The sequence below is a fragment of the Callithrix jacchus genome, chromosome 12 (genome assembly GCF_049354715.1).
Source record: "Callithrix jacchus isolate 240 chromosome 12, calJac240_pri, whole genome shotgun sequence".
In the NCBI taxonomy this organism is placed as follows: domain Eukaryota; kingdom Metazoa; phylum Chordata; class Mammalia; order Primates; family Cebidae; genus Callithrix; species Callithrix jacchus.
Window position 1 is genome coordinate 90,575,946 of NC_133513.1, and position 11,226 is coordinate 90,587,171.

The 11,226-nt window shown below is 55.4% G+C and overlaps 1 protein-coding gene across 1 annotated transcript; it reads right to left on the bottom strand.

Annotated features, from left to right (window-relative positions):
* Window positions 1-5,515: 5,515 nt before the first annotated feature.
* SFRP5 (secreted frizzled related protein 5) lies at window positions 5,516-10,708 on the bottom strand. The gene is made up of 3 exons (XM_002756500.6): window positions 10,024-10,708; window positions 8,389-8,466; window positions 5,516-6,618 (listed from the first exon to the last, which is right to left on the bottom strand). Exons 1-3 carry the CDS (start codon window positions 10,544-10,546, stop codon window positions 6,272-6,274), a joined length of 948 nt encoding a protein of 315 aa, XP_002756546.1. The 5' UTR covers window positions 10,547-10,708; the 3' UTR covers window positions 5,516-6,271.
* Between the last annotated feature and the right edge of the window lie 518 nt (window positions 10,709-11,226).

Here is an 11,226-nt window from a genome sequence, read left to right on the forward strand (position 1 = left end):
GAGGATGGCGCCTACTGTGGGCTGGCTCCATGCTTGGCCCCCTTTAACATCTGTTGGAGCAGTGCTGGGGCCCATTGACATAGGGCACTGCCTGCAGGCTCGCCATGCTTTCCTCCTCTGTAAAGTGCACCTGCTGGTGATGCCTCACTTGTGTGGGTGCTGTGAGGGAGAAATGAGAGTCTGCAGGAGGCATGGGGCACAGTGCCTGGCATACAGGATGTGCTAGCTCCTGTCATCCTGGCCACCTTCAGAGGACAAACAGGTCTGTCCTGGGTGGCTTAGGACGGATATTTTTTTTTTAACCAGATAATTTTAGATTATTCTTCAGAGAATATCAGAGAGGCACAAGTGTAATTTGGAAAAGCAGAGTCAATACATTTTATTTTTGGAAAATGAAAACGCCAAATGGTGGTGAAATCTCAACCATAACAGCAGTAACTTGAAACCTGTGTGTGCAGGCATGGATTACAGAGATGGGAGAAACATGAGTTTCCATCTTTGGGCCAGCAGCCTCAGAGAAGGGGAAGCTAGAGGGCCTTGTCCCCTCGAGGTACCCCTGAGAATAGGCAGGGTACATAAGTTTAAATTGCAGGTGCCACTGGGAAGCAAAGTCCTGGAGGGATTGTGCTTTACAACTGGCTGCATCCACAGCATGGAGAGGACCTGCATGTGGGTGGCCTGGAAGATAAACTGTCCATGTTTAAAAAGAAAATTGTTCTCAGGCCCCTGAGGAGGGGATTGAGAACCAGACTCTGCTGTAGCCCTGGTGCTCGCTGGAGCAGGCCTGGGGCTCCAGCTCCCACAGCCTGGTGTGGGCTCAGGGCTTTGCCAACCCTTTCTGTGGCTGGTTGTGTTGAGCAGCCTCCCGTGAGCCCTGGCCGACCTTGAACTGGCAGTGGTTCCTGGGATCTTCAGGATTTTCGGCCCTTGTGTCTGAAGCCACCTGAAGTTCTGTTTTTACCCCCTTGTCTCCCTGAAACCTTCAAGGCACCCCCTAAGAGAGGCCCTGGCCCAGCATCCGTCTTACAGCTGGTGGCCCTCAAGAAAATCCCTACTTTGATGGAGCACCTGTGCCAGGTACCATGCTGAGTGCATCATATTGAGACCTCGTGGCAGTCCCCAAAAGTAGGTTCTATTGTTAGCTCTGTTTAACTGATGAGTAAATGGAGGCATCGGGAGGTTAGGGAGCCTGCGTAAGGTCACACAGCTAGTAAGCTGTGGAGCTGGGATGTGAATTGTGCCACCTGTGCTTGTAGAGGCCTTATAAAAGAACCTTATAAGAGGAACAGAGCAATCCTGGGTGCTGCCCTCCCCTCTATCTGTCTGGCCCCCACTGGCTCTAGGAGCTAGCCACTGGGCTAACAAGAGGGCCTGCCCACTAAGCACAGCCCCTCCTCTCCTCCCTCCCACCCCCAGCCCTAGCGAAGTGGACTCAGCCTCAAGAACAGAGGCAGCCTTGTGGCTGGAGCTCCCCCATCTCCCAGCCACCCCACCTCCAGGCTGCCTGGGTATGTTTCAACACCCCAGAGCAGCACATTCCATTCTCTGGCACAGCTGGGGGCTGGAGATTCCGTATTCCCCTGGCTGCCTGCTTTCTTCACAGCTCCAGCACAGCCTGCTGTCTGGGCTGGGACACAGGGTCCCAGCCACACACATTCCAGCAGTAACCACCCCCCACATTACATTTCCCCAGGAGTGAACTTCAGCCAGGATTACAGGCGACTAAACAGTTGTGGGATGTGGGCTTCCTTTGTGGAGACCTAAGGCTGGATGCTGGCAGGGCTGGGAAGGGAGAAGAGGTTGGGGGTGGGCTGTCTTTGGGAGTTAGGAGAAAAGCCGCTGGCTCTTCTGCTACTGTCAGGATCCTTGGAGTGGGATTGAAGCAGGGCTCCCAGAAATCTTCCTGTGAGACAGGCTGGCAGAAGCATGGCTGCCTGCACCCCCCGGCCTTGGCTTTGTCCCTGCAGACAGTAGTATAATGGTTAAGAGCATGAGGTCAAAATCTAGCACTGCCATGTGCAAGCTGTGTTATCTCCAACAAGTTCCTTAACCTCTCTGAGCCTCAGCCACCATCACTGAAATGCCACTACCTCAAAGGGTTGTTGGGAGGCTTAAATTAGAATGCAAAAGTGGGGTGAGGCACAGTGGCTCATGCCTGTAGTCCCAGCACTTTGGGAGGCCAAGGAGGAAGGATTGCTTGTGTCCAGGAGTTTGAGAGCAGCCTGGGCAACATAATGGGAGACTTCACCTCTACAAAAATAAGAAATTAGCCACATGTAGTGGCATGCTCCTGTGGTCCCAGCTACTTGGGAGGCTAAGGTGGGAGGATTGCTTGAGCCCAGCAGGTTGAGGCTGCAGTGAGCCATGCTCATAATACTGTGTTTAACCTGGGCAACAGAGTGAGATTCTGTCTCAAAAAATAATCATAGAATATAGAAGGGTTTGTTTGTTTTTTGAGGTGGAGTCTTGCTTTTGCGGCCCATGCTGGAGTGCAGTGGTACAATCTCGGCTCACTGCAACCTCCGCCTCCCGGGTTCAAGTGATTCTCCTGCCTCAGCCTCCTGAGTAGTTGAGATTATTGGCGCCTGCCACCACGCATGGGTAATTTTTGTATTTTTAGTAGTTTCACTATGTTGGCCATGCTGGTCTTGAACTCCTGACCTTGTGATTTGCCTACCTCAGTCTCCCAAAGTGCTGGGATTACAGGTGTGAGCCATTGCACCTGGCAAAAGTGTTTTGAGTAGTGCCTGCCACCCATCATGGCCTTGATATTTATTGATTACCAGTATTCGAGGAATATTTGTAATCTCTTCAATATTGGCTTACACCACCATCTGTATTTTTGAAGCAAAACCCCAAATGTAGGTTCTAGCTCTCTTTTGAAGTAGTGTTCTGGCTTTTAGATAAGAAACTCTTGTCTTTTCCCTGCCTTCCTGCCAGTATTGTTTCTTAGTTGATTAATGAATCAGTTAGGAATTTTGTTGAGCACCTGCTATGGACAGGCACAACTAGGTCAAGGCTTTGGTTAATAAAAATCCTCATTGCCATTTATTGGACATCTACATGCTGTGCCCACTTAATGCTCAGCAACCCTGTGAAGTAGACATTTTTACTCCATTTTACAGCTGGGCACTATCCCGATGTCACACAGTCACTAAGTCACAGGATTAGAAGCCAGGACTGGACTGTACCTGCCTCTTCTCACCCCAACCTGGAGTGTTCAGCTGGCTACTCCCCAGTCCTTCCTGTCTTCTATTAGAACTCTGATTTTGTCCCCAGCTGAAAAAGCTTGACTTCCTCTGCTCTCTTGCAGCTCGGGGTGGCCATGTGACTTAGTTTTGGCCAGTGAGCTAGAAGTGGAAATCTACAGGGTGGATTGCTGGGGAAATTGCTGTTTCCCTGATCAAAGGGGTCACAGGCAGCTGACAAGCTGTGCTCCTCGCCCTTCCCTGCCTTGCTGTCTGGAATGTGGTGGAGAAGTTGGAAGGAGGCATCGTTTATAACCACGAGAATGAATGTTGTCCCATGGAAGGGCAGGACGCAGGAGCTGGACATAGACTTCCCACCTGTCCACCTCCAGCCCTGTTGTGTGGAGAAGCTGGGGTTTTGGTTCCTGGGATTTCTGTTCTGTGCCGCTGGGGGCTCCATCGTTCAGTGCACCTAGGTGCTCTCCGGGCAGCATAGCTGCTGGATTTCCAGCCAGTGGGTGGGAGCCTTGTGTGACTGAAGGAAATGAAGGGTAGGGCTCAGGCCTGGAAGGACCTCCCTGGTCTTTGAGAAGATTCTTTTTGATCCCAGAAAAGAGATTCCTGGTGGGTCTAACAGCAGATGTTGGGGGACAGCAGATGTTTCAAGCTGGGCCCTGACCCCTTGTGTGGGTAGAGGATTGGCTTCCTGGGCTTCACAGGATGGGCTAAGGGAGCCTTCCCCTCGCCCCACTGCCCCACGGCTGCCAGCATCTGGCAGATGTCAGCACAGTACTTCAGCCAGGGCAGGCCCGTCCTGTGTGTCCCATGGAAAAATCATCCCAGGTCCTGGTTGACCACAGAAGTGTCCATAAACATTTGGTCAGGGTAGGAGGCTGGGAGACAAGGGGCAGATTCAGGGAGCCAGGTGCGCTGGCAGGGTTTGGGCGTGGGTGAGTGAGGGAGGAACAAGGCAGCCTGTGCAGCCACTGACCTGCGGTGGGGCCACTTGCCTGCCCAGGGTGATTTATGGGTGCGCTGCCGGACCACCTGCTGGCCAGAACTTAGGGGAGTGCACATGCGTTGCCCACAGCAGAACACAGCCCATGGCCCCTTTGGGGTCATTTCCCTGGGGTGGCGCGTGCCTCTGAGAGTGAAAGTCGAGGCTTTCCTCAGCTCCAGAATGAGGCTCCTTTGTCTTGGAGGAACCGCAGGACTTGACTGGACTTGGCATCCCAGCTTTACCCCCACTGGTGGGGAGAGCCCCTCAGGGGGTGCCCCTAGCCTCCTGCTCTGGGTACATCTGGCATGTGCTGACAGACCCCCCAGGGAGATCCTTCCCGGCACTGCCCTCTCCACAGGCTGCCCATTAGAGTGGGAGTGGCTTCTTGCCTTCATCTCAAGCATTCTCCCCCTACCCCAGCCATCCACCTCAAGGCAGCAGCCTCCATCTGCTCTGAGCCCACTGGGGCACCCCCTCAGCCCCTTGCCCTCTCTTTGTCTCAGTTGTCACCTTATTTAGATAGTAGTTCTCAATTCTGGCTGCACATCACCCCAGGGGACATCTAAAAACACCAACTCCCAGTCACCCTACAGAGATTCTGATTTAATTGCATTAGAGTAGGGCCCAGGATTCTGTAAAGGATCCCTAGATGATTCTAACGTTTATGTGTTAAAATGCAGGGATATACCAGGTCTGCGTTTCTTTGCTGCTGTTGAGTCAGAGTCTCACTATGTTGCCCAGGCTGGTCTTGAACTCTTGGGCTTAAGAGATCCTCCCACCTCAGCCTCCCAAAGTACTAAGATTACTGGCATGAACCAGTGCGCCCCTGGCCAGATGCTGCCTTTCTAACCAGCTCCCAGGTGATGCTCATGCTGCTGGACCAGGGACAGGTAAGGAACAGTGCCTGCGGTGTGTGAAAGCCGGAGGGGTGGAGTGACTCGTCTTTTGACCTCAGGCTTTTCAGGGTAGTTCCCTGTGGCCCCGCCTTATTGGAGTCCTCTGATTAGGCCCTGGTTTCATGGGGGAGCTGCTGTGGGACCATGGAATCTTCTTACTGTGGGAGAAAGCTGGGGAACTTGGCACCTCCATTCCTCTTCAGGGACAAAATAACGGCCATCTCCATCCCTCACTTAGCAGTCAGAATGGCAGGATGACCCTTGCTATGTACTACAAAACACAGGCCTTGCTTTTTTTAGGCATTCCAAGGAGGTCTGTGTGGCCAGGCCATGGGTTCAGACAACGCCTTCTTTCTGGAAGGTCCGTTCTAAACCTCCCTCTCCCCACTCTTGGCAACCAGCTGACAAAGAAACCACCCGGTCCAAACCAATGATTGTTTTCCTTGATTTAATTAAGAAGTAAAAAAAGATTAGAAAATTCAACCCTGCAAGTATTGGTTGTCTAGTACCTATGTCTTCACAGCAGTAGCAATAACTTATCATCAGGATGAAAGGGAGATGCGGAGGCTGAGGAGTGAACCCCGGGACGTGGGCCTGCAGGTGTCCAGGAAAGGGGTATGCACCAAGGGTGGGCTGGGCTTGCTTTCCAGTCCAGGGAGAGCTCTCTGCCTTGGGGCAGGGACATGGGCAAGCTGGGGAAGGCAGAGGGTGTGGCTGGAGGCATTGAGACCCTAACTCGTTTCCTTTGGGGGCTAGGATGATACATACAGGGGCAATGGGGAGAACTGTCTCCCCAGCAGCTTAGCCTAATATTGAGATTTCCCTCTTCAAGGTGAGGCCCTACCCTGACAGAGGGGAGCTGACATCACCATCTACTCTGAAACCTCCCACACAGGGTGCCCCGTGACCCTCCACCCTTTCCTCATCCTCTCCTCCCCTGCCTACTTTCTTAGACCCTGGGGTCTTCCCCCAGATGAAGACACCCTGCTCCTGAGAGAGGAAGCCAACATCCCAGGGACCTCAGGACCCCCAGACAAAAAGGACAGCCTGGGCTCCCTGCCCATCTCTTGGGGCCTGTGCCAGTAACAACACTCACAGAAACACCCTCTGGCAGGGCTGGGTCAGCCTGGAAGTTGGGGCGGGGCCAGAGGGCAAAGCACAGCTGGCAGGGCAGGGAGGAGTGCCCTTCAGTGGGGCTCTGCAGCCCCATAGAAGAAAGGGTAGTAGAGGGAGCAGGGGTAGGAGAACATGAATTTGACCGCAAACTTCATCTCCTTATTCTTCTTGTCCCAGCGGTAGACGGCCATGAGCAGCAGCTGTCCATCCACTTTGCGGCCCATGACCAGGAAGCTGCCTGACAGACCGTCCAGCTGTGGGCAGGGGCAGCCTGCGCCGTTCTTCATGTGCAGCACCAGCCGCTTGGTGTCCTTGCGCTTCAGGGGGCCCGGCTTGAGCAGCTTCTTCTTTTTCTGGGCTCCAATCAACTTCCGGTCCCCATTCTCTATCTTAATTTCCTTGATGCGCATTTTGACCACTGTGGGAAGGAAGGACAGGGGCAGGTTGGGAATGGTCAGATCTGCATGGGATGCTGGTGGGCCCAGAGTTGGTGTGTTCTGGACCTTCAGCTTGGGGAGCCAGATGCTCTGCGGGGCTTGGAAGGGAGGAGCTTGTATGTGCACATTTTCATATTTAGGAAGGACCTGTCGTGCTGTACTCTCACGGACAGTATCATGTTTCAACCTTAAGGTACAGGAGAGGGGAAATGAGGGCTAGAGAGCTTGTGACCTGCCTGAATTGAGAGCCCAGGCCCTTCCGAGACATCAAATGCAGGGTGGAGAGCTCTTGATGGAGCTCCATCTGCGGCCAGAGCAACTGGGCTCCCCGGGGTGGGGATGGGGAGTGGATGGGAGTGGGACTCACTGCTTGGAAAGGGGTCCTTGTGATGGAGGGAGACTGGACTTCCTGATCGCTGGGGATGATTCCCATTGGATTTCTGGCTGTGTGTGAGTGTATGGTATGGGGTATATGTGGGGTGTGTATATGTGTATTCTGTGTGGTGGGAGCGGTGCTGGGCTGGCAGATATTTAACAGCTGACTCTGTGGATGAGGGGCCCTGCTTTGCATTTGTGGACATCCGTGGGGTAAATCCTCCCACCATGACTGACCGCATGACTGGGCGTGGAGCTGGGGATACACGCAGTTCAGCTCTTGCTGGTGTGAACACACCACTGTACAGTAATGTTTATGTGTGTGTGAGAGAGGCTGTACGGTGGGCGGGAGTGTGTGTGAGGTGTGGTTCTGTGGATGAGTGTTCGTGGTATGTATAGGAGCGGGGATGAAGGAGGTGGATGAAAACAGAGTCTGCGGCCAGAGAGCCACTGTAGATGTAGAGAGCCTAAGGAGTCCTGGGCCTCAGGGTGGAGTGGGGCGTCCCTCAGGCTGGTCTCTCCCTTCTTCAGGCTTCTGGGCCCCCATCTCTGAGGGATCAGGGAGAAGACAGAGAATAATTCTGTCCACTCTGGGCAGGAAATTGTCATAAAATCTCATTCCTTCTCCTTAAGTCTTTTTTTCTCTCTCTGACACACACACACACACACACACACACACACACACACACACACACACACACCTTGCAATAGCAGTATTCTCTTTCCAAACAGGCTACCAACATAAAAGACTCCTCTGAAGAAAGGACTTCATTACTGTCTCCTTTTCTCTTTTTTATAGACAGGGAGGCTAAGACACAAAACAGGTAACTGACTTGGCAAAGACCACACTGGACTGTGGGGCCTATGAGTGAGCCAGGTCCTGACTGGACTTGGATGGGAAGGCTCTGGGATGAAGTTTTGGGAACAGGTGACCACAGCTCCTCTGGCAGGAGGTATGCTGAGTCCCAGGTGGAAGTACCAGGGACAGGGTGCTCCACTTCCATCCTGGAGCCCTCACTCCCCAACTGCCTCCCTCCATCTCTGCGCTAAGCCTGCATCATCCACAGAGATGATCCAGCCATGGAGGCCCCTCTGAAGATGACACCAAGGGAGGGCTGCGGGAGCTCTGGCTGGGGTGGTTTCTGAGGCTCAGGGCCCATGACCTTGAGGGACTCTGAAGGTCCTGAGATGATGCAGAAAGAGGTGCCTTTCTCTTGGGAGAGGGTTTATAGTTATCACTGGATTCTAAACGGGACCCCTGATGCAAAAACTATTGGGACTTACTGTGATGGATGTGGGCACGTATGTTCCCATGTGTGTAGAAAGAGGGGTTGGGAGTGGTGCTGGGGCAGTGGCTGTGTGGGCCCCACACTCACCGAAGTCACTGGAGCACATCTGCTCCATGAGGCCGTCGGCGCTGTGCTCCATCTCACACTGGGCACAGATCTTGGTCACTGAAGAGAGAAAGTTGGTGAGGAGATTAGAGTTCCAGAGCTACTCAGGGTGCAGGCTTCCTCACTGTCCAGCCACTTCCCTCTGCCAAGCCTCTACTTCCTTATCAAGAAATGGGATGATGGCAGTCATATCACCACCTGCTCACAGAGTGATTGATCATCACGAGATAAGCTGTGCAGGGACCAAACTGCCAGGTGGGCACAGTGACTGCCCCATGACCCTGGTGGCTGCAGCCATGGTGTGCAATGTCTTAAATTTTATCTCCTCTCATCCTCAGCCTAAGAAGTAGGGATTCTTTTTCATATATATATATTGGAGATGGGGTCTCACTCTGTCACCCAGGCTGGCGTGCAGTGACTCTCCAATCTTGGCTCACTGTAACCTCTGCCTCCCCAGTTCAAGTGATTCTTCTGCCTCAGCCGCCCCGGATTCCAGGCATGTGCCACTACACCCAGCTAATTTTTGTATTTTGTATTTTTAGTGTTAGCCAGGCTGGTCTAGAACTCCTGACTTAAAGTGATTCACCCACCTTGGCCTCCCAAAGTACTGTGGTTACAGGCATTGGCCACTGCACCTGGCCCTTATTCCTGTTTTGGAGGAAAGGGAACTGAGGCCCAGAGGGGTTATTCAAGTCTGGCAGCAGACAGGGTGGGAGGGGGAGAGGGCATGGAGCCAGCCTGGAAGAGCTGCGTGAACCAGCACAGCAAAGGGGAGGCTGAGGCCAGGGAGAAATTAGGGTTCAGGGGCCTGAGGGTGTGGGTGGGAGGAGGGACTTAGGATCTCATAGGTTTTATGAACCTGGGATGGCTTTCTATTTTATGGATGGGGAAACTGAGGCTCAGTGAAATCAAGCGGCTTGCCTAAGGGCTTTTTTTTTTTTAGAAGCAGAGCCTAATCTGCTCTTCCTTGTGCGCTGAGCCTCATCCAAATGACTTCCAGCCAGGGGAACTAGGGAAGAGGGTGGAGAGCTTAGGGTTCCAGGTACAGAAAACGGGAAGGCAGACCATAGCGCAGGAACATTCTTAGCTCCTAGTCTTTCCCCACATTCCTTCCCTCACCTTTCCTCTCTTCTCAAGGTCCCAACATGGGGTGGGGGTGATGCTTGCTTTAAATTCCTGGGGATCCAGGTGAAAGGCACTGTTTAACCACCCCAGGCATTCTTGGGCTGAAAGGGGCCATAAGGCATTTATCAGGACATCCCAGGTTGGGGGCACGGCACTGGGGGATTCTCAGCAGCTTGTTTGGGTGGGCACTTCGAGGGGTGCCAGGGGTATTCAGGGAGAGAGAGAGGGAGGGAAGGTCCAGACCGCAGGGAGGCACTACGCTGCCACTCCCTGGGGAGGTGGGAAGGCCGGAAGGCTGCGGGGGATAATTCCAGGGGCGCCGGGTTGAGCTAGGACAGCGTGTGTGTGTGTGTGTGTGTGTGTGTGTGTGTGTGTGTGTGGTGCGGGGGGCGGGGGGGAGCTGCACCTCTTGGGGGTTTCGCAGAGCTTTGCTAACCGGCTAGGGGAGCGGAGGGCCGTCGGAGCGCGCGGAAACGGCGGCAGAGGCGCTACCTGGAGGCGCGGTGGCGGGCAGGTGCCCGAACTGCACTGCGATGCAGAGGTCGTTGTCCAGGGGGAACTTGTGGCAGTGCAGCATCTCAGGCCAGGGGAAGCCGTAGGCCTCCATGAGCGGCGCGCAGCCTGCGCGCACCGCCTCGCACAGCGAGCGGCACGGGTAGATGGGCCGGTCGAGGCAGACGGGCGCGAAGAGCGAGCACAGGAAGACCTGCGTGTCCGAGTGGCAGCGCTTGGCCAGCAGCGGCAGCCAGCTGCTCGCCTGCTGCTTCACCTCGGCCAGGCTCTCGTGCTCCAGCAGGTTGGGCAGCCGCATGCGCTTGTAGCCCACCGTGTGGCAGAGCGGCAGGTCGGCGGGGATGTCGAGGCACTGAGGCGGCTTGGAGTAGGAGCGGCCGTGCAGCGGCTCGGCCTGCCAGCCGTAGTAGTCGTACTCCTCGCCGCGCGCCGGCGCCCAGCGCAGCGCCCCCAGCAGCAGCGCCAGCGCGGCGGTCCGCGCGCCCCCAGCCGCCGCCCGCATGGCTGCGCCCTCTCCAGGCGCGCGCCGCGCAACACCCCGACGCTCGGTGCGCGGCGGCCCAGGTGCCCAGGCGTACGCCCCCAGTTCCGACGCTCTCCAGCAGCCGCCGAGGAGGTCGCCCAGGTGGATGGCAGCCTGCGCTCGGCTCCGGGCGCCCCGACTGATCCTGGCGCCTCCCACCTCGGGGCTCCTGCCCAGGCCTCACCGAGCGCCCCAGCCAATCTCCGGCCGCCCGGCCCCCGCCCAGAGGCGGGGAGGCAGGGAGAGGCCCCTCGGCCCCTCCCGCCCCATGCCCGCGCGTCCCGCCCAGCGCCGGGTCTTGCGCCCCTCTCCCGGCTAGGCTCCCCTACCGCGGCTCTGGCCTCGCCTAGCGCTTCTCCCTGGGGCTCCCTGCCTCCCTGGGCATTTTCCTCACCCCATCACCTACTCCATCCTTCCTCCTTATCTCTCTCCACCACAGCCTCTCCTGTGCCTTTTCTCACTTCACTTGCTTATCTCTCTGCCTCGGCCTTTCTCCCTCCGCTCTGTTTTCTCTTCTCCGACACCTCGGTCCATCTTCTCCCTGGTGGGAGGCTCCTGCCGCCCCACACCCTCCTGGATCTTCTGGTCCTCCGGGCAGGCCTTCATTTAGCTTGGTGCCAGGCCCCGTGCTCGCTGCTGGGGAATCGAAGATGGGTATG

Excerpts from the sequence above, each read along its gene's own strand:
- SFRP5 (XM_002756500.6), bottom strand. The coding sequence starts at position 10,546 with ATGCGGGCGGCGGCTGGGGGCGCGCGGACCGCCGCGCTGGCGCTGCTG. Across the intron at positions 8,467-10,023 it reads GCCCGCCACCGCGCCTCCAG|TGACCAAGATCTGTGCCCAG; the intron begins GTAGCGCCTCTG and ends TTCTCTCTTCAG. Across the intron at positions 6,619-8,388 it reads GATGTGCTCCAGTGACTTCG|TGGTCAAAATGCGCATCAAG; the intron begins GTGAGTGTGGGG and ends TCCTTCCCACAG.